At 44.8% G+C, this 22,907-nt stretch overlaps 1 protein-coding gene across 6 annotated transcripts in view; it reads left to right on the top strand.

Moving 5' to 3' along the window:
- The first annotated feature begins 8,115 nt into the window (after positions 1 to 8,115).
- PFKL (phosphofructokinase, liver type) overlaps positions 8,116 to 22,907 on the top strand; it is a 52,039-nt gene continuing 37,247 nt past the window's right edge. For 3 of the 6 annotated variants that reach the window (XR_014789561.1, XR_014789560.1, XM_084846901.1), the window contains exons 1-3: positions 8,116 to 8,313; positions 19,397 to 19,470; positions 22,715 to 22,792. Coding sequence is in view for 3 of the 6 variants with exons in the window: in XM_084846901.1 (XP_084703027.1) it covers positions 8,208 to 8,313; positions 19,397 to 19,470; positions 22,715 to 22,792 (258 nt within the window). In the remaining 3 variants the exon portion in view is untranslated. Of the gene's footprint in view, positions 8,314 to 11,141; positions 11,263 to 19,134; positions 19,471 to 22,714; positions 22,793 to 22,907 lie in introns of those variants that run through there. The other 3 variants (XR_014789559.1, XM_084846900.1, XM_084846902.1) reach the window with 2 other exon arrangements.

Here is a 22,907-nt window from a genome sequence, read left to right as displayed (position 1 = left end):
AAGCATTTCCTGGTTATTGCCAAGCTTATATTGTCTGAAATGGGGGGCAGGCGGGGAAGAGAAGAAAAAGATGTGCGAGGAAGTGATTCAAAATATCTAAACAAAGTGCTATTTAAATAGGGGAAAGGAAACAAGAAAAACACTGTTTTCTGCAGAAAGCAGAGCCCCAGGCAAAGCTTTGGTTTTGGGTCGTGGTTGACTTTTGAAATTAAAACACATTGAGGTGCGAATGCATAACGCATATTTTTGGTCACTACCCACATCCCTGAACGAGACATTCCAGAGGCTGCACTACTGATCTTTCATTTCCTTTTGTTGAGAGAGCACTGGAGAGACTTATGTTATCTGTAATACTTGCTTTGACTATAAATATACAAGTGGTGGCAAGAGGAACTTCTCCAGGGCAGCAGATCCACTAGAGCAGCGGTCCCCAACCTTTTTGACACCAGGGAGTGGTCCAATTTTTCCACGGACCGGCAGGGGGTTCTGCTGGCAGACTTCCGGCTGCTAGGACACAAATGGCGTCCGCTATGCGGACGCCATTTGCATCCCTAATCTTTGCAGTAATTGGCTATGTAAAGATTTACATAGCCTATTACTTGTAGAACAGGGACGCAAATGGCGTCCGCATAGCGGACACCATTTGCGTCCCAGCAGCCAGAAGTCCGCCAGCGCCCGGAGCCAGCCGGCAGCTCCATGGACTCACCGCGGAGCGGAGCTGGCCAGGGCCGGCAAGGATTCCAGGGGGGGAGGGACGGATCACCTCCCCCCCCCAGACCCAAGGTGATGGGGTTTCACACACCCCTGCAGCCCCGTTGCTGACAGGCCACGGACCGGTAACGGTCCGCAGCCCAGGGTTTGGTGACCCCTGCACTAGAGCACATCAAGTCTCCAGAGACAAATCCTGTACCCCAGAAGTCAACCAACTCACCATCAACCAGTTCACAAGTATCTGCCTCCCCCGAAACTGCCCATTGCTATTTTACACACATGTATGGGTGGGCGTGCTCACACACAAACAACCCCCTCCTCAAGTGGGCCCCACACCCCCATCTACAAGAGCCTTTTATTCCAGGGCAGCTGTGAGTCAAGGCCCTTCAGGAGAGATGACGCAATTGCCACTTGGCAGCCTTCTGTGGTTTTCTCCTGGAAAACGCTGATTTCCAAGGAGGCATTTTGCTACGCTATCTTTCGTTTGCTGCGGGTTTCCCATGGCTGCGAGCCATCTGTCCCTTCCCCAAACTGACTTCGCATTTTGTGGTGGGTGTGTTGCAGGCATGCGTAGTGCTTGCGTCATTCTGTGATGCCCCTTTACTCCCCCTGTCCCTTTGCAGCTGCACAGTTACAGAGGCATAGAGAGGCGTTTTCATTTATTTAATCACACTTTTGCATTTTTTTGCAGCTTCGTATCTTTGCAATGGTTGCTTTTGGACTCAGTGCCCAAGGGCCAGGGGGCAGGTCTTGGGGGAGGACCAACTTTACTCTGGCCACCATTTCAGAGTGATGGGTAGGCATGTACTGCTCACGCCTTGTGAGTGTGAACCATCGCAAGAGTCTCAGGCTAGGGAACTGACAGATGGTGTGGAAATGAAGGCGCACAGAACACCCACGTTTAACCTAATGAGGGACGGACAGACACAACAGAACCCCTAAAATACAAAACAGCCACTGAAGTGTTGCACCTCCACGCTCACAAGACTGCACAGCTGCACATTAAAATATAATGGCAAGAAAAGGGCACGGCGGAGTCTGTTAGGGAAGCCCGCAGTAAATCGCGAGTGTATCGCAGAAGAAGCTAATTTGAAGCTGAAAGCGGTGCCATGTAGACAGGGACTTGGAGGCATGTTGCCTTCTCCAAGCTCTGATGGGTATGTCATTCAAAACACTTGAGAGATTCCCAACTATTAGAGGACCAGGCCTAAGGTTTGGCTCCACCATCAGCCAGCTCTCCTGGACTATTAACCGGCAATGTACCTATTGAAGAAAAATGACCAGCCTACAGCCACAACAGGATGATCTCTCCATCATAAATATGGGGAGGGACAAACTGGTTATCAGTCCCTGGACTGGTGGTGGACATTTAAATAAATTCAATAAACAAAAAATCTACAGTTTACACAATACAAAGTTAAGGCTATACAGCTTTCAGCCAAGCATCAAAAAGCAGGGAAACTGTGAGCTAAGGCTCACTAGCCTTAAGAGCACGCCATCCCTAAGGAGGCAGGAAGTGCAAGCAAAGTTCTCATTTTCCCAAAGCAGATAAACCATGCGGACAGGATGGAGAATATGTATGCAGAGGTGACTGCGGGGTTGTGAAAAACTGATGACAATCAACTTAGGGCCACCTACCTCTATCTGTCTCTCTCTTTTTTAGAGCAGCCTTGCCCAAGCTGGTGCCCCCCCAGATTTGTTGGGCTACAACTCCCCTCATTGCCAGCCAGCATAACCGTTGGCATCCTCTTTTCCAGAATTAGGATAGAACATATGTGACCCACCAAAGAACTCCAAAACAGGTGCAGCACTTTAAATAGACTATCTTAAACCAAATGAGAAGCCAACTCAGATTCAGATGGGTCATTGGCTGCCCCACTTCAGGGGAGACCCTCAACAACCCCCTTCTATACCATCCTGGCAAAAGGATGTAGCTCTCCCATCATCTGACTCTGAGAAGATTCCCCCACAGCTTCTCCTGTTCCTCAGCCAGGAAAGAGCATGAGACTTCAGAAACAGACCCTGGTCCTTTAAGGACTTGTATAAACATCCAGCACGAGTGGAGCCACTGAAAGTCCAGGCTCTGTCAATCTTCCTAAGGCCTCAGTTGACTGCGGTTCTTTGCTGGGACAAAAGCCCCTTATAGCCAAGCACTTTGTGCAGCGTGCTCTTCAAATTCCTGCCTTGATCCTGCCATGCTTAGCATGACCCAGAGAAACAGTGAGTGCTGTTGTGCCATCTGCTTCCCCTAGGCCTCACGCCCAGCCAAGACAATTGCGGTGTCCCTGCACTAGTGATTTCAGTGTGGGCAAGCAGTACACTATTATGACTGGCCTCAGCCAGCAGAACTGATTTGGCAACTTTTCTTCCTTGCCTTCACATTTTCACCTTGGGCTGAGGGGGGGAGGTGGGGCTGGTCCTGTGGGCAGTAAATAGAAGAATGTCCTCCATTTGCTAACCATTGTTGACCAGGCTGAATGGTTATCCATTACTGGGGGGTGGGGGGCGGCACTACTTTTAAATGGCCATAAACACAGCTGTGAATAACTGTTCACAATTAATGAATAAGTGTTTAGTTTTCAGCAAAGAACTGCACTTGCAAAGCCGTGCAGCTTTGCGCAACTGCTGTAATGTTTTTGAGGTTGGTTTGGTGTGTCAAATCAAACAGAGACTTAAAGCAATCTTTCTTCCTTGCCACGCTTTGCTTTTGAAGGCAATGAAGTTTGGAATGTTTGGAGGAGGTGTCCAAGGAAGTTTTCTCATGACTGTCAGTAAAATCACTGTAAGAAACTGGAGTGAAACCACCCACAAAATAACTGCATAGTTAACAATCTGCTCAGGTGTACATGCATTTCCCTAAGAGGAAAAAAACACTTTTCAGAAATGGCTCATGTGACCTTGCAAACATCCCCCACTTCTCCCCTTATTTTGCAGCACTATACATTGGTATGTGGCTCAGAATGGCGTTATAAAAAGAGTATACTGCACAGTATTAATATGTGCCCACATAGAAGCAATTCCTTTAGAAATAAATTCTGGCACAACAATGCCTTGAAAAAAAGAGCTACAGTGCAGACTGCCATATTCTAGGTTGTAGAGACCTCTGCAGCCCACGGCGGCTCTGTCTGTGGCAAGACAGACAGGGAAACTACAGCAGACAAATTGGTGTGAAACTGGTTACGTTGCTTGGAGCCAGAACTCTGTAACCCTTAGTAGTTTGCAAAGGAGAACAAATATGTCCAGACATCATTCCATGAACAAAAGCAGCTTATTGACGCAGTTAAACAATTATATGTATATAAACAACGGCAGGGAGTCAGTCCAGAGATGAATCATGATGTCATAGTCATAGTCTTTGGATGATGTGACGGACTCCAGGTGATGTGACAAGTAAACTCAGCTTATGTACACTCTACCTTGCCTCCCACTGGGCTAATAGAACATTTGAAAAGATATGAGGTTTCACAACTTATTTGCATCTTCCTTCGTGAACATTTTAAAACCAAGAAATGTGTTGACCAAGCTATCTTTGTATTAACTCACTTCCAAAGCTAAACCAAAAAACTCTTTCCATGCAGCTGGATTAATCCTATCAGTAGCAGTGTCTAAATTCAATGATTTCAAGGTAGCAGATTTTGCAGGAACAAGAAAAATCTCCTTTCAACAATTAGCTGAAACCTCACCTATATGATTCTGGCTCCAGCTTTGATTAAACTATAGATTTTGTGTGTTTGGTACAAATCCCAGCATCCTGCTGTAAAGCTTTTAACAAGCAAGGCTAGGAAACTTTAGCTTTTACCCAGACTCAGGACTGATGAGATTACAGGCTTCCTAGATCAAATATAATGGGTTGGGCCTAGTTGGGCAGAACAACTGCTGAATACCTGTAGAGATAAATTTAAGGTTGTGTGGGCTAGGGTTTTTTCCTTCCTCCCAGGTTTTCATATGGTATGCCCCTGTACATATTTGCTTTCCCCCAGGAAATGTCAGGTAGTAGACAATTACCAGCTCAAATGACAACCCCTTCTCTTGTGTTGATGGGCTCCTGATTATGACTAAACTACTGCTCCTGTTAATAATTCAAAGGCTTCTAAAATCACTCTCTACGAGCACAATCCTATGTATGTTTACATAGCCCACTCCATACCAATGGGGCTTACTGCTCCTAGACAAATAAATGTACATAGGACTGCAGCCTCAGACAGTGTAGGGTGGTTGGGAAGAGAACCAGTGTATGGTTGGAAAGTGGGGAAGAGAGATGCTGGGATATTCTAGTGCAACAGAAATTACTAGAAAAGCTAGAATTACTAAACTCAATAGAAAAGCTACATTTGGCCATTTGCAAGCAGCTGGGATGCTTCCCCCCACTTCTTTGCAGAGCCAGCTGAACTAACAGGCCAGCAGGGCCAGCTGAACTAACTGTGGCCGCAGAAGGCCTGCTTTGGGAGGTGCGCTGCTGGGATTTTGAATAAGTTATTGCACCAAACCCTAAAAACATAGCAACGCAATTACAGTCAGAGCAATTTTCCAGAAGAAAAACAGATCATGTTTCATTTCATAAAACTCAGAAGTGCCTTGAATTTTAAGTTCCATGCCTGTACGGCCAAAACTGGTGGAGTCCCATGTTGCACTGAATATGATAAATTTACATAGCGGCTTATGCATCCTGTAACTTGAGATTATTGGGCAAGAGCGGTCAATAGCTGAATGTAGTCACATGACTGGCAAGGGTGTTCTAGAGGGTAACGGAGATGATAAACACCTCCTGCTGCTGTCGTGATGTCTTCTATGTGGTGGTGAAAGCTGGGGAAATCCGTATGCAGATGGATTTCTTTTGTGGAAAGAAAAAAGATGGAGAGAAAACGTGGGAAGGTTACAAGTTGAAGACGATCATGTCTGTAATATTCTGTGAATGAGGCAGGGCGATTCCATGATAAAAGTTTAGAAAAAAGGCAACTATGGGGGCAGGTGGTGCGGAGAAGTGTTATCACGACAGATATCTGTGAAACCATGCATGGTGTAGAGACAACACATAATTATTGGGTTGGATCCAGAAAAACAGAGTCTTTGTTGTTGTTCAGTCATTAAGTCGTGTCCGACTCTTCGTGACCCCATGGACCATCGCACGCCAGGCCTTCCTGTCCTCCGCTCTCTCCCGGCGTGTGCTCAAGTTCATATTCATTGCATCGGTGATGCTATCTAGCCATCTCATCCTCTGCCGTCCCCTTCTCCTTTTGCCTTCAATCTTTCCCAGCATCAGGGTCTTTTCTAATGAGTTTTCTCTTCACATTAGGTGGCCAAAATATTTGAGCTTCAGCTTCAGTATCTGTCCTTCCAATAAGCACTCAGGATTGATTTCCTTTAGGATTGACTGATTTGACCTCCTTGCAGTCCAGAGGACTCATAAGAGTCTTCTCCAGCACCACAGTTCGAAAGCATCAATTCTTCGGCGCTCAGCCTTCCTTACAGTCCACCTCTTACAGCCATACGTTACTACTGGGAAAACCATAGCTTTGATTATACGGACCTTTGTTGGCAAGGTGATGTCTCTGCTTACTATGCTGTCTAGGTTTGCCATAGCTTTCCTCCCAAGGAGCAAGCGTCTTTTAATTTCATGGCTACAGTCATGGAGCTCAAGAAAATAAAATCTGTCACTGCTTCCATTTCTTCCCCTTCTATATGCCAGGAAGTGATGGGGCCAGATGCCATGATCTTAGTTTTTTTTATGTTGAGTTTCAAACCAGCAAACTTGTGGCACCTTAAAGACCAACTTATTCTGGCATAAGCTTTTGTGGACTATAGTCCACTTCATCAGATGTGTGGAGTATTATGGGAAGTTTCAGGTGTTTATACAGTACATATGGGTGTGTGTGTGTGTGTGTGAAACAACTGTAAACAGCGAGATCAGAAGGAATTTCAGTGCAAAAAGTACACATCTCATTATTAAGTGACATCTCATTATTAACAGTTAACATTATTCACATAGTTTAATTGGCTCACCATTCAAAACAGGAAATATATCCTAACCCAAAACCCAAAAGCAACTAATCAATTGGCATGAGTAAACTGGTGAAAATGAACAATATCTGAAAGCCTAATAATCCAACTTTTATAATAATCCAACTTTTTTACATACAATTATCATACAAAGCAAAAAAGCATGACCAAAATGCTTTTTGCATTGTATAATTATATGTTTTAAGGTGCAATTCTATGCACTTTTACACAGAAAAATGTCTTACAACTCCCAGCATCTTTTCAGGCAGCCCTACTGGCTGGGGCATGCTGTAAATGGTAGGACTTTTTACTGTCTAAACATGCATAGGATTGTATTATCTCTTGAGATAAAGCTGCATGAAAGCTTATGCCAGAATAAATGTGAGTCTTTAAGGTGCCACAAGACTCTGTTATTATTAACAGTGGTCATTTACAGTGCAGCTATTGCCGAAAACAAACATCCTGGCACTAGGTAAGCCAATTAACACATATCATGTGATAAAATCTGTTATCCTGATTCAAGCCTCTGGCGATAGAATTAAACCTGTTGATGAATTCTAACTCAGCAGTCTGCAGGTTTAATTGTATCGCCAGAGGCTTGAATGCCTAAGTCTGGATCCAACCCAATGCATGGATTTCACTGCCACAGTATGTAACGAACTTAGATGTCTTTGAGAGAACAGTACACAGAACCAGCAGAGGATAAGGCTATCAGTTGCTATTAGTCATGCTACTGAGACACCAGCGTACTATTTGCTGGGGAGTAACGCCTTCCCCAACCGGGTGCCCTCCACCTGTGTCGGACTGCAAATCCTATCATCCCCAGACAGGCTGGGGAAGGCTGCAGTCTGGAAACGCTGTGGCCTTCACACTCTGCATGTCGGTGCCCTGGAAGCAGCCGGATGGCCCCCGTGGGAAACCGGATACCGAACTCGGGGGAGTTGGAGGGACCTTTGGTCTGGACCAGCACGGCTCTTTTCATGTTCTCACGGGCTGCAGGCCGCCGAACTGCCCTCCTCAGCGGAGGCTGGTGGCCCCAATGTCAGTGGGGCAGAAAACAGCTCCTTCCGAGTTCTGACTGAAACCCAGAGCGGATTCACTGCCCCGGTGACACGGCCACCAGCCTCGGCTGACCACCCTCCACCCCAATGGCTCCCCGGCAGTGGGAGGGGGGCAGTTTTGCAGGCCTCCTATGCAGGAGAAGCAGCCTCTTGCAGAAAAGAGCAGCAGCAGCTTCGACGTGCCCTCCTCCTCCTCTCCTTCTCCTCCTCCTCTCCTCCTCCATCAGCGGGAGCCCACGGCAAGAGAGCCAACCTGCCGCGGGGACCCCGGCCGGCTGGTGACGTGCGCCCCGAGGCGGCTGCGCCAAGCAGGTCGCCCCGCCCAGTGGGCGGAGCCAGCGAAGGCGGACTGCCGGGGGCGGGACTTAAGGGACCCGGGGTCCGGGTGCTGCTGCCTGTCGTTCTCTGGGTTTCCGCGCCTTGGACACAGCCGGGGCAATGGCGGGAACCGGGCTGGGCTCGGCGGGGCTGGACCTGGAGAAGCTACGAATGGCGGGCGCCGGCCTGGCTCTGGCTGTCCTCACCAGCGGAGGCGACGCACAAGGTCAGTCTGAGGAGGGAGGAACACCAGACAACCAGCCCCCCGCCCCCCACCCAGCTAGGCGCGTCCCTGCGCTCGAAATCCAGGTGGTCCGCTGGCGTCACGTGCTGCCAGGTGGGACGTGCAGCCGAGCACGGCGAGGCTGAGAGGGACTGGGGCGCGCTAGGCCTGAGCAATGGAACCTTGAGGCGGGGAGGGGGCGGCGCAATCGATACCGGACGAACTGATCGCAAGCCCCGAGCCCGCCCGTGAGGACCCGTCCCCAGAAGCAGCCATTCAGCGGCCGGGCTCCTCCCACCGCCCTCGCCCCCAGGCGAAGAGCCGTTTCCCAAGCGCCTCGAGACGAGGCCTCGGGGGAGGGGCGTGTGCCTGCGTGCCGCGCACGTGCGGTCTGCCTGAGGCTGCTCTGCTCGTGCCTGGTGTCGTCATCGCGCTGCAGGGTGGATTGTAGCGTGGCTTCGCTTGGGCCCTGGCGCCTGTTTGGAGTGCTGGAGCTCAGCTTTAGAATATGTGCAGTAAAGCCTTGGAGCGCGTGAAGAGTGCGTTCCCCTTTTCTCTGCTGATTAGACACAAGCAGACCCTGCGTGTCTGCGGCCAGGAGGGAAGAAGGGGTGGAGGTCATTTGCCAGTGTGGCGTAGTGCTTGGAGTGTTAGACTGGGACTCGGGAGATCTGAGTTCTCGTCCCCACTCAGCTGTGAAGCTCACTGGGTGACACAGGGCCACTCGTTGACTCTAGGCTCAAGCTACCTCACGGGGTTGTTGTGAGAGAAGAGGAGGACTATGTAAGCCACCTCGGGTTATAATACTGTCTTGCAAATGAATACATTTGCAAGACAGTGAAGCCTTAGTGCAGCCTTCCCTAACCTGATGCTCTCCAGAAGTTTTGGACTTCAGCTCCAGCCACCATGGCCAATGGTCTGGGAGCTGTAGTCTGAAACATCTGGAGGGCACCAGGTTGGGGAAGGTGGCCTTAGTGGCTAAGAGTGCAATCTGTAAGCAGGGAGAACTCCATCCTCTGTTCACCTCAGCCATGACATGACTTCACTTGCTGTTTATAGGAACATCTCTTTGTCTCACCCAGCTGCTGCCACCACCACCTTCCATCTGCAACATGGGAACAATGCTGACCTAACTTGCAGGGGTGTTACCAGGATTACAGAGGAAGCGTATGGAAAGCGTTTTGATCATTAAGTGATAACTAGTATTATTACTTTACAGATTAGGCACAGGAGGAGAGGGGTAATGGAGCCATTGAGTGCAAAATATATTTATTGCTCATTCCATGGAAAGACAGCTGGCTTGCAGATATTTTGCATCCTAATTTAGGAAAATACATTGCAAGGTGTTTACTGATCTTAGGAAGTCTTCTAGAAACAGCCCTAGACTCGCAGCCTAATCTATCTCATAGAGTTGTTGTGAAGATAAAATGGGGAGGAGGAAAATCATGTACGTCACCTTGGGCTCCTTGGAGGAAAGATGGGATGTAAATGTAACAAATAAATCAATAAAATAAATAGTCATGAAGTCATGCAATAGATGGGAAATGAAGGAATGTTGACTCCAAACTGACATATCCCAGTTAAGTCATGATTATTTATTGTATTGATTTATTTGTTAAATCAATAAAATAAATAGTCATGAAGTAACTGGGATATCTCAGTGTGGAGTCAACATTCTTTCATTTCCCATCCATTGTATCTGAACTGCACATATGTCTCTAGGGGCCTGGACTAGGCCTACCCTTTCTGCTGTTGTGATTCCTGATTGTATCTCTGTAGCAAGCTAGAGTAACACTTTACTGTTACACCTATGCTTCATTAAAAGTAATATATTCCCTTTATAACTACATTTTCCATTAATTGCTATTCTGGTATAACTGGGTTAATTCCTTTATTGATAGTTGCATCTGTAGAAGTGTAGGTTTCCCTGCATCAGTGGTGCCTCAATGATTTTTTCTTATGAACTTGTCAGGGTCATGTCTGATATTAGATTAGGTGGTCCAGCTGTGACCATCATAGAAAATGATTAGGACTAGATAGCCTACAGCCATTCTTGCCAGATCAATGTGCTTAGTCCCTTAGGGCGCAATCCTGGCCATGCTGGCTGGGGAATGCTGGGAGTTGTAGGCCTTTTCTCTGTCTAAACTTGCATAGGATTGTGCCTTTAGGGGACGAGCTGCCTTTAGATCTGTGTAACATGTTGGGGAGATAGATATATCATGATTGTTTGCATACATACAATAAGGGAGCAATCCTATGGCTGCTAGTCAGCGGCTAGACGGCCATAGGATATGTGGTTTTCTGGGAACTGACCTCTGAGCCCGTGCTGTGAAATTGGTTGCCGGAGAACCAACCTTTCCCCCCTTCTGCACTGCCTCACAGGCAGCGCAGAACAACCCCGCATTCTGCGCTTGGAAGAGGAGTGCAGAGCTGCCAAAATGGGATATTCCAGGGGGGCGTTCCAGGCAGGGAAGGCGGAATTGCTGGTACAACACATCCTATGTGTCATCCGGCAGCCTCCTCCCCCAGTCCTTCCCGTGGCTAGACAGTCGAAATCTCATCCATGTTTCTCCTTCCCTGCATCAGATAGGCTATCGCCTCTGAGTTTGGAGGCAGCCTCCTATCCCCATAGGATTGCACCCTAAATATCTCATTGAGTCATCTCCATTATAATCAATCAGACATATAGTTTTTTTCACAATTTTGTTTGTAGTTATTGAATGTTAAAACAATTTAGATTACTTGTTAGTGTAACATACACAAACTCTCACTGGGCAAGGAAAATAAGACTACATGTTCAGCTCTTTGTTGTGTATTATAATGTTGTCTAATGATATATTCTGTCACCCTTCTCAATTTCAGCTTTAATTTTCCCAGCCATTTCAGCAGTAAAATGGTTTTGATCTACATTGGAATATTAAAAAATGCAAAGAAATGTATCCATGTGCAATGGTAAAGGCAGAATCAGTTTATTTTTCATTTCATTAAAAAAAATCTCCTTTCATTCCCAGACTGTGTCTCTTTCTCAAGATGAGAGTTCCAGAAAAATTGAACTCTCTGGATGTGTGTTGTGTGTGGTATTCTGAAGCAGCGTTTTACCCTTACACAGCTTTGTCTTTGCCCTTATTTTCTGTTTATTAGCCTCTGTAGTCATTTGTGTTGAAATAATATGTCCCATTTAGAGTGAAAAATATTATAACACAGACCTTGCCTGTCAAGTATCATACATTACAACAGTACATAAACTATGAAGTAATATTCCTTGTTAGGTGTCCTTGGAACCATTCCCCTCTTCTACTGATGGATTACGTGGTTCAGATATGTATTACTATCAGATTCCCTCATCAGCAATTAGTTGGCAAAGATTTTGTTGCCCTTTAGTCACACTAATTACTCCCTTGTCTTTTGAATGGCTTGGCTTCTAATCTTTACTGTTGACGTGATTCATGTTTTGTATATGACATGAATACGTTCCAGTGGTGGGATCTTGACCCAGCTGTTTAGCTGCAAATAGATGAGTGTAGCCTCAGCGGAACTATCCTAACTTAAACAAGTTAAGGATGTGATCTGTTTAGCATGGAAGAGTTAGTACATCTCTGCTGCGATTCTGAGGCATGCTTGTAGACCAGGGTGCCTAGGGTGTAGACCAGGTTGGCACCTTCTTGGAGAGGTAAATGCATAGCAAGCCCCTTCCCAAACCAACTTCCAGTACAAACCAGCTGTCTGGTATAGGTAGAAATCCCATTCAACGCTTGCCATCAGGAAACTGCCCATGTTTTTCCCTAAGGTGGGAAGGACAGCAGCGTTATCACCTGGATTATACTTTGTGATCTGAACCATATTCATTTTTCTCTTGCCTAGGGATGACTGCAGTACCAGCTCTAGGATTTTTGGTGCCTTAAGGGTACAATCCTATGCCTGTTTAGACAGAAAAAGTCCTCTAAAATTCCCAGTATGCCCCAGCCAGCCATGTTTTTTTCTGTCTAACCATTCATAGGATTACGCCCTAAGTGTGCTTTCTTAATCCAGAAAGTAGGCTGTGCACAAACTGAAAATCCTTCCGTTTGTGCTCCAGGCAGAATGATAATAGTAGAACTGTTGGAGCCTTGGGTCTTAGAACTGGAAAGGAATGTGGAGATCATCTAGTCCAACCCCCTCCTTAGTGCAGGATCTGCAATGCAGGATGCAACTACAGCATTCCTGACAGATGGCTGTCCATTCCTAGTCCTTTGGGTCCTTCACCAGCCCTGGGGTCCCTGACAATGCCACTCCCTGGAACAGAGTCCTGAATAAGACACAGTATACTTGAACTAACTCCTACACTAAAACTGTAGGACTACACTGCACATACTCCTCTTATCCATATTGGGATTCAAAGAATTCCAGCCTTCACACATACTTCAGATTTAATTCCAAAGTTGGTTTAGTAGATGATTCTGCAGGCATCTTAGCCTAAACTAGTATAGCTGAAACTAGTTTTCAGCGTTGATGTGGAGTGGACCAAGAGGTTATTTTCTCCCACTTTAAAACTTTGACTCCAGCTAGATTCCGGAATTCACATGGATGGTAATGAGTGTTAGACCCAGTGAAAGAACCTTGGCATTGGACTCAAGAGATCTAGGTTCAGATTCCAGCACACCTGTAGATTTTCTAGAATGATGATCAAGCAAGTCAGTATTTTTAAGAGCAATCTGTAGCATACCATTTCCCCCTTTTTTTGTTTGGTCAGTAGCTGCAATTCTGATGTCAGGGCACAAAACTGTAGAATACAGATTATGTTCTAATGTGTGGTTTCTTTGTGGTTTCTTATTTAGCTATACAATAAACCCACAGATTGATTGTTTCCTCTGCTACAGATTAGTTTATGGCTACAGTCAAGGACTAGTTAACACTGGATTCTGCTGAATGTAGGAATTCTTGTAAGGACTGTGTGCTGAAAGAGCAGAGAAGAATAAATTCAAGATAAGATGGATTAATTTGGCTTAAAGAGTATGCATGAAGATAAATTCCGACATTTGGACAATAGGATATTTTTCAGCTACCTGAGAAGAATGAAGTCCATTCAATTCAGCTGGTCAAGATGAAAAATACGATTCTCATCAAGAAATGCTGTTAGAGCTTTCTTTATATAGGGGTGCCTTACTTTGGATGATGATGGCAGTATCCCAGGCTCTATCATGGGTATCATTTGCAGAAATGAAAACAATCCATAAGATCTTCCAAACTTCAGTTCTCCAAAGTTGCAAACATTTGACAACAATGTAAGTGCAAATAGTCTGATAAATTTCCCAAATTAACAGGTGTTCATTTAGCCTTATATTTGATAACTGCCCTAGCCAACCCAAATGGCAAGGAATTCCATGCAGGTGACTGTGCAGGCTGATGGAGAAGGAATTCCATCCCTCCTCTGCAGCCCACTTGATAGAGCTCCAAGGAACTTCCTCTCTTCTCCGCAGCCCACTTGGTAGAAGGCAATTTTTTCCTTAGCCTGCTGAGAAACTAAGTAGCCTGCATTTCCATGCTGACCACAAAGGAGGGGACTTCCCTTCCTCCACAACCAGCATGGAAATGCAGATTACTAGCCTCTTAGAAGGCTAGTAAAAAACATTGCAGGCGATTAACTTTTGTGGACTTATTTGCAAGGCTTTGTTCATTCTTTAACGTGTGCTTATGTGCTATCTCTGCCATGTCATAACTGACGCATTTTCTTTAGTTGTCCATGTTGCACAACCATCCATTTCATATATGATTTTGTCCAACCTAGCTGAAGTGATATTTTCTCAAATGTAAAGCATAAGATTACATAGTGCAGTGCAGGCCTAGAATATGAAAGTAGCCAACCCTACAGTAGAGGGTAGCTGTGAAAAAGTTCTACCTCCTGAAGGCTTCACCCAGATCCCCTTTACCTTTTAGCACAGGGATGCTGAATCTCTTTCAGCCCAAGGGTCAAATTCCATTTTGGAGAAGCTCTTGGGGGCCATGTTCCAGTGGTGAGTGGAGCCAAAGGCAGAAGGGAATGGAGCCAAAAATTCTAGAAAAACCAGCTGTCACTGCCAGTACTTAAGGTTTAGGTGAGGCATTTCAGCCTTTTAGACTGGTAAAAATACTGTGCCAGAGCTGGGAAACCACCAAATGCTTTTGGGAGGAAAAGGGATAGGGTCAGGGGCCATCTGGGGAACCCCAAGCGGGCCAGATTTGGACTCCAGGCAGGCTGGATTTGGCCTGTGGGCCTGACCTTCAACACCCCTGTTTGAGCAGATGCTGCCCTCATCTTTTTCTCCACTCACTGATAGCTAGAAATATATGGTTTGGCTTTTTTACTGGAAGATGAGTTCTGAGGCATACTGTATTCTATGCTGAAGGCTTGAGTCAGTGGTTTCTGGCGTGGCTGTTGCATATTGCAGGAAACCAGCATCTTTCTGGATGGTTTGCACACCCAGAGAGAGAGAGCTGTAGAAACGAATGGGAGCACAGCAGAATTTTGTAGGTGCAGCCTAAGAACAAAGTGCAGTACAATGACAATGAGACAGATGGTACCAGACAGATGGCCGGTTGCAGTTGCTGCCTCTAATCAGTTAAATCATTGCATGTACTCTAGCACACCTAATCCCAATGTTTAAAAACTGACTTAAAAGTCATATTTTAAAATAAAACAATGTTGCGTGTGTTTGTCTTCCATACATGCAACCTGATGCAGGCTCCCATACAACCAAAACATTTCATATATATGGGACGAGCAGCTCCATAGAATGCAACTGGGACTCTGCTTTCTGGTTTTAGAAATTCACTTTGTCTGGCTGTCCTTTGCAATGGTTTTGGTACTTTATGTTTTTGTCAAGAAAGAAAGAGAGAGAGAGAGAGAGAGAGAGAGAAAGAAAGAAAGAATAAAAAATACTCTTAAGTAGGCACTTTCAGTTCTAGCGGAAGAAAAGTTAGGTAGGTTTTTTTAATGTGTTTAATAGTCAGTGCAAATTTTCACACAACAATGTTGGAGGGTGTGAGACAGTCTCATAACAGCAGGATAAATGGCAGCATACTCTGGATCCTTTTTTTGCTGTACTTTTCCTTATTGTTTTGGTATCACTTTAACAGCATAGAGAGGTCACTTATGCAAAATATCCCTCAATATGGCAAATTAGTTAAATAATTAGGTCTTTTGTTGCACGCGTTTGCTCTGATCCAGAGATGGCTCACATGCCAAGAAGGGCAGTTTGTGAACTGTTTTACATGAAGAACCTAGGAATTTTAACCTAAGGGCAGCAGTCATATAGATAAGAGGCAAGAAGGCAATTTGTATCTGAGTACGGACTGGAGAACCCTGCCATTGCTATCAGAGGATAATTGCTCATCTGAGGTTGTGGCCATTCCAGTGTGCGCTTGGTGGTAAAGCAGTGGACATGCTCCCCACCCATGCAGAATGATGTGATGGTTTTCCACATGCAGTTGGAACCTGCACGGGTTTGTTTTCACAAAAGACAGATAATTCCCTTCTGCATGCAGCAAGATCCCATGGAACAACTATTGCACGCATGCAATGGCATCAGGGCAATTGCATTTGGTGCCTTCATTGCCATAGCAGCAGGCACCTATGGCCGCGATTCCAAGCACATTTATGTGGAAGCAAGCTCTGTTGACATCCGCTGAATTTACTTCCAAATAGATAGTTACATTTGGGCTGTATGGCAATTTTTCACCTTTTACAAGTAACCTTGAGGCTACTTTATTACCTTTTTATACTGCCAAATAGCTGAAGCCTTCTGGGCAGTTCACATGCAAACCTTACAACCATAAAATATAATTACACAGTAAAACATAATATTAAAACCTTGTGTTGTATCCAACGTTAGTTCTACTTAGAGTAGACCCACTGGAAAAAATGAGACTAAAGTTCATCATGACTAACTTGCCCTGTTCATTTCAATGGGTCTGCTCTAAGTAGGACTAACATTGGATACAGCCCCGTAAGTTTAAAACAATATAAAACCAAAGTTTAAAAAGGTAAATGAAGTGGCTGCCTCTTGGTACAGCAGCAAAGATGTAAAACAATGTGCGCAATCCAGATAAAGTTGTGTCTTAAAAGCTATTTGAAACCAATAACATTAATTGCACACATATACAGTAGAACTCAGCTACGCACAATTCTCCTTGCCCCTTTGTCTGCAGCCCAGTATATGCTTAAGAGTGCAGTCCTATGCATGTTTAGACAGAAAAAAGTCCTGCAGCTCCCAGCATTCCACAGCCAGCATAGCTAGTTGGGGAATGCTGGGAGCTGTATAGCTTCCTTCTGTGTAAACATGCATAGGATTGCACCCTTACTGCTTTTACTGGGATTCAAACACTGTTAATGGTGCTCTGAGTTCCAGCCAGGGACTATGATGTTTTGGAAAGTGATCTGCCATTGTGCTTGGAACTACCTGAATGGATTTGTGTTCTAATAACTGAAAAGGCAGGGTCAGCTTCTTCATTGGTTTAACTGTAAAGATTTTAGTATGATTTGGCACATAAAGATTTATTCTAGACTATGTACAGATTACCTGCTAGTCAGGCTGTTCTCTTACTTGATTATTCTGTTCAAAGCCATGTGGTTAATCGAGTGCTATTTGCTCTCCAGCAATGTGGGAATTTCAGACCCCAGATTAAAGATTGTGAATATTAGTAAATACTATACAATGCAGATTATTCTCATTGTGTTATCTTTTGGAGCAGCCTTCCTCAGCTCAGCGCCTTCCAGAAGTGCTGGACTACAAACCCCATCATCCCCAGCCACCGTGGCTAGTGGCCATGCTAGCCATAGATTATGGGAGCATAGTCCAACATGTCTGGAGGGCACCAGGTTGGTGAAGGCTGTTTTAGAGTTTGATACAGATTTGGAACCAAATTGAGATTGGCTAGGCAAGGTAGGGGGTGGCAGGCGGGGCGGAGGGGCGGGGCAGGTAGAAGAATGTGGTGCAACTTTGGGTGGAAGGAATTGCAAATGAAAGGGACCATAGCTCAGTGGCTGTGCAAGTGGTTTCCATGCTGTAGATTCAACCCCTGGCATCTCCCGTTCAAATTGATCTCAGGTACTGGGGCTAGGAAAGAGTCTCTACCTGAGAACCACTAGAGCTGCCTTCCTGAGCCCAGCCTGGGAATTAGTTTTCAGTACCACAACTAAGGCTTGCACACAGGTCCTTTCACACACAAATCTACTTCTGTTTTCCCCCAATTGTTCTTGATTGTAGCAGCCTTGGGTGCTTCCAGATGAGGCTTTTATTGTGCAATCACCCTGCCTCATTCAGAGAATGTCATGGGGGTCCAGACGATGTCACTGTCTTCCGCTTGCACCCTCCTGTGTTTTCCTACCACTTCTTCCATCTTTTTTCTTACCACAAAAAAACCATTAAAGAAGGAAAGACGGAATAGGGGAACATTGCTTTTTGACTAGGAGCCGTTGGCCTGGAAGCCCCCCCCCCCCCCGCATGTCATTCGGAGGTCAGGCAGTAGATCCCAATTTATCTTCTGCCTGCCCTTGTTTTAAAGGTAGAGGGATGTGAATTGCAGAAAGGGGAAGGGGCTCAAAGCTGGAAGGGCATGCCCTGTAGAAAGTGGAGGGAGATGGAAGCTAAGAACGAGGAGAGGGGAAGAATTGGTTTCTGAAGAGTAAACCAGAGAAGGAGGGGAAATTACTTGAGAACAAAGAATAAATGTTTTGTTGGGAAAAGGCCATGAGGGAGAGACTAGCTGCTTTCACTTAGCCAAGGACAACTAAGAGTCAATCACCAACTGTACCAAGAAAAAGAAACCTCCTGTAGAACTGTGGCTTATTGTTCATAGAAAGGAGGAAGAGGCCTTTGAGGGGAAATATCCATCAAATTTCCTGGCTTCCAATAAGCCTTCTCTTGTCAGATCAAAGAGAGAAAATGGTACTTAGAAGGGAAAACATGAGGCTTCCTGCGTCTCTATACAGAAGGAAGCATGAATGAACAGAAACAAATGGCACTGCCTTGGTATCAGAAACTGAAATTGTGCTGGATGTGGTTTTCAACAGTAAAGGACATAATATATTAAAATGGAAATTCACTGTTCAAATCATAGTTCAGGCATTTACTTATTGGGTAGCCTTAGGCAAGCTGTTAGTCCTTAGCATTAACTTCAGCCCACAACCTCTAATTTGTAATAATAGGAGCCTTCCCTGCAAGCCTTTTAGGGTTACTCAGATAATATATGTGAAATAATTTGAACACTTAGGAAAGGCACTATTTAACAAGATTCACTGTTATGATGAAGAATTAAGAGAGAGCATGTGACACTGTTTTTAAAATCCTTTATGCGTCTCACACGTTTCACTGCATCATGTTTAGGCCAAATGTTAACAAAGCTGGAGGCCCCAGTAAATATCTCTTTCCTCATTGCATCTCTGTCACATATTCTGGACACTGTTGCTTTCTTTCTAATCAAGAAATCTCTGGAACTGGAATGACTGGAAAAGTCCTTTCCTGTTTTCACTTCTCACTCAGCAGGGACATACCTGCTGTTTTTGCAAAACTCAGATAAATCTCTTAATTAACTTCTAATGATGTTTTTAAAGTCAAAATATTGTTTCCATTTGGGCACATGGTTCCCTCTTCCCCAGTAATTCTCCCAAATAGGGGAGAGAGGCTACATGAACTTTGGTGTTTCCTTTTGGCAGCTAAAATAAAATAAAGACACACACACATGTTGAACAAGTTGGGCACATATTTTATGTACGCATTCCCAGGTATGCTATGGTGTGGGGTGTCATGCATATTGCTTTCTTTCTCATCCTATTATACTGGGTTTTGGTCTTCATTTCTTTGTATTAGCCCTTCTTTGCAAGGATGTCGCTTGTGCCATCCTGAGTACTCTTAACAAAACAATCCTATCCACATTTACCCAGAAGTAAATCCCACCATGTTCAGCGACGCTCACTCTCTAGTAAGTGTATTTAGGATTGCAGCCTGTGCCTTCTCATGTGAGCTGGAACCAACTCATATGGGCTGGTTCTTTGTTCAGATGAAAGTGCAGAGCAGCACACCAGTTCGGCTCATACTGGGACCATTGTTGACCTTGCGTTCTCTCTCTCCAGGTATGAATGCTGCTGTTCGAGCCGTGACTCGCATGGGAATATATATTGGAGCTAAAGTGTTCCTGATCTATGAGGTTCAATTTCTCCGCCCCCTCCTTCCCCCACAAATGCTTTTCTCCCCCTATGCGGTTATTGGTACAGTTATGTCTAGGGGACTGAGGGTGTGACAGTTAAATTAGAGTCATGTTTGGATGGTACCGTTCCTTACCTTCTTTCTCTGTGTGGTGGGAGAGTGAGATGATACCTTTTTGCCTACCCACTGGGCACGGCTGTCCAGGTCTTGACACTACTGGACATGCAGGGTTGTGATGTTTTCACAGGGTACACAAGCAAAGATTCGAATGGGTGAAGGCCCAAATCACATGGGCAATTCCCAGATTGTTTAATGGAAGTGGACCGTGTGGTCCAGACTGATCTACATTGGATTTTATGCATGTATACCATATTCAAATTTCGTGGGCATCTGTGGCCAGGGTGCCAGAGGTGGGTCTGGCATGCCTGGAGGGCAGAGCAGGAAGGCATGAACTCGCTTCCCCACCATATGTGGAGAGAAGATAGTACAGAGTAGTGTCCAAAGTGGAAAACAGGAACCTTGGAAGTTGGCCTTCTAGTGAGTCAGACCATTCGTCCATCTAGCCCAGTACTGTCGACACTGACTGGCAGTGGCCCTCCAGGGTTTCAGGCAGGATTCTTTTCTAGCCCTACCTGGAGATGCTGGGGATTGAATTGGGACCTTCCACATCAAAGCACGTGCTCAATCACACTGAGCTATGGCCCCTCCCCTAGTGGGCCTGGGTGTTGTTGATGTGGTGACAGCATCAGTCTCTTTCTCTGCTCAGAAACCGCCCTGGCAAGGGTGTGGAATTAAGAGCCATAATTGATTGCATTACTGTACCCCCAAAATCCACCGCCTGGAAAAATTAGTTCTGCAAATTTCCCACAAGCACAAGTACCATTAAACTGTTTTGTGAACTTGGGAAGTTTAAAGGACACAGTTGGAAATCCAATGGACAGTTTCTAGATTAAATATACAGGAAGAAAAATAAATGGATTTGTGTATGAACCAAGTGCACATGGCCATCTGGATCCTGACCCTGACCATTTTAAAAGTAATTCCCGTCACCCTTTGTGATTAGGGAACTTGCTTAATATTTTTTCTAGTGGAACCAAGAATCTAGTATATGCACCATTCAGCACATTTGAAGCCAGATTTCACAACTCCCTGCATAATTACTCATGCAGTAAACTAGTGTTCCTGGGTATAATTGTGTCACGATTTGATCCATGATCAGTGATGTGGCTTTTCTGGAAAATTTTGAATTGGAACATTTTCCTGTGCAAATAAGGCTAATTTGTATAAGGCCATTTGCCTCAGAAATTTTTCAGTTTGCATCAGAAGGTTTTCTGATGCCCTAGAGAGTGACCTAATTTAGCATGTTCACTAAATACAAGTAAAATAAACAGCAAAGCTAAAAACAAGTACCCTGTGTTAATTTTTTGTACCAGAACACCACAGATATTTGACCTGAAATATTTGAGTAGGAAAATTGGAGCCACTTAATCTAATTTAAATGTTATATTATGTAGGAATTTCGATTGAAATACTTGTAAAAATTGAAAGGCAATAGCATGTACTTGCCTTACATTATTAAACTTAATCAAAAAAACAAAGGCTCAGAAAACTTGAAGCACTAATTCTGCCTTCTCCAGCCTGGTGTTTTCCACATGTGTGGAACTACAATTCCCAACATCTCCCAATCAGTATGGGTGGCTGGGGATTGTAGTGAAATACTTTTAGAGGGCACCACGTTGAAGAAAGCGGCACTAATAAATTTTAGCAACTCAAAGAACTGCATGATATGCCGACAGCCACTCATCTGTTTCCACAGAGTTCTGCTCTCTTCTACTAACGTTTGGGGTACCTTCAGTTTTGGGCTACCTCTGATTCCATTTCACTCTGAGACATATATGTATTTCAATGACACATTATATATTCCCTCTCATACTTGCTGGGGGTAATCACCTGCAAAACATTCATACAACTTTGAAACAGCAAAGCTTGCCTAATATTGTACTTGCAGTTGGCATCCATTCATTGTTACTAATGAACTTAATGAAAAGGAAACATTTTGGGCAGTAATAAAGCACTGGAAAATGTGATCACTGCCAACGATCACTTGGATCGCAAGACGAGCACAGAGTATGGTACTCTTGGCAGTCCGCGTCCAGGAATGTGGGGCAACTAAAAAGGGGGTGGGGGTGGCATGATGATCAAATTAGAACTAAATATCATCTAAGATCATCACTCCACAAAAACAGACAATTGAACAAGTTTTTTGACATACAAAAGTAATTATAGGATCAGAACTTAACAACATGTTTTACAAACAACAGATGCTCAGTACCTTATAATATGTCTGCAGTAGTTCAACAGTTAACTCTGATAAATCTGTCAAACCAGAACTCCATTAGTACAATCTTCATAGGAAAGTTTAAGGAATGGCAATGCTGAGTTAAACGGGCAAAACATCTTCATGCTTGTGATAACGTCTGTCTGTAATTCCACAATAAATACTGCTCTGATCATTACAGTCCTCTGCCACAATTTTGAGAGTCAAAGACCAAACTGTTCAGGTTCAGCTAAACTTGGATGGCCCTTGAGATGTTGTTGGACTCAGACTCTCATCAGCCTCAGCCAGCATGCCCAATGGGCAAGGATAATGGGAGTTCTAGCCTAACGACATCTGGAGGGGCACAGGTCCCCCACCCCTGCTAACAGGTTGCCTATTTGCTGAGCTGTTTCAGTTATATAGTTTAACTGAAACTATATAACTGAAACAGTTATATATATATAACGGACTCAGGAGCTTCTCATAGTTCAGCAAGCCTCCCAAGAAATCCAGTTTTGGTATTGTAAAACCCCTTGCTTTCAACAATTAAGATGAAATGCTGTATTATAGAAATGTTACAATGTATTGAATGTCTGTCTTTGTAATGCATGTTGTTAAGTTTTTCTAATGCTTTGTTGTTTTTATATCTGAGAGCTTCCCATTTAATTGTTTGCCTTTGTGTAGTGGTGATCTTGTGGAGAAGCAACTGGGGAGGATGCAGGTAGGAGCTGATGGGTAGTTGTCCTGTTCTGTGTTCTGCTTCTCATAGCACTATTGTACATAGTAGCTTTTAAGGGGCAGGGAAGAACATTTTGTATATAGTTTTACAAAATGCCACTCCCTATGCAGCATATTAATTTTAATGGAACATGGCGCAAGCTTTCCTGATGCAGCAGTGCCTTCACATTTCTGTCTTTCCTCTTTTCAGGGTTATGAGGGACTGGTGGAAGGAGGAGAGAATATCAAGCAGGCAAACTGGCTGAGCGTATCCAACATCATTCAGTTGGTAAGGCTTGGATGATTACTTTTCCTGACTCCCTGCTGTGCAAGTAGACAGGCCTCACGACATTTTCTGTCTCAGGCCTATCTGTGGCTCCATATGACTTCTAGAGTGCAGAACT

This window comes from Heloderma suspectum, chromosome 3 (genome assembly GCF_057233095.1).
Source record: "Heloderma suspectum isolate Gila_16-S chromosome 3, 16-S_ref, whole genome shotgun sequence".
NCBI lineage: Eukaryota > Metazoa > Chordata > Lepidosauria > Squamata > Helodermatidae > Heloderma > Heloderma suspectum.
The sequence above is the reverse complement of the archived record's forward strand: the minus strand, read 5'-3'. Positions and strand labels throughout refer to the sequence as shown.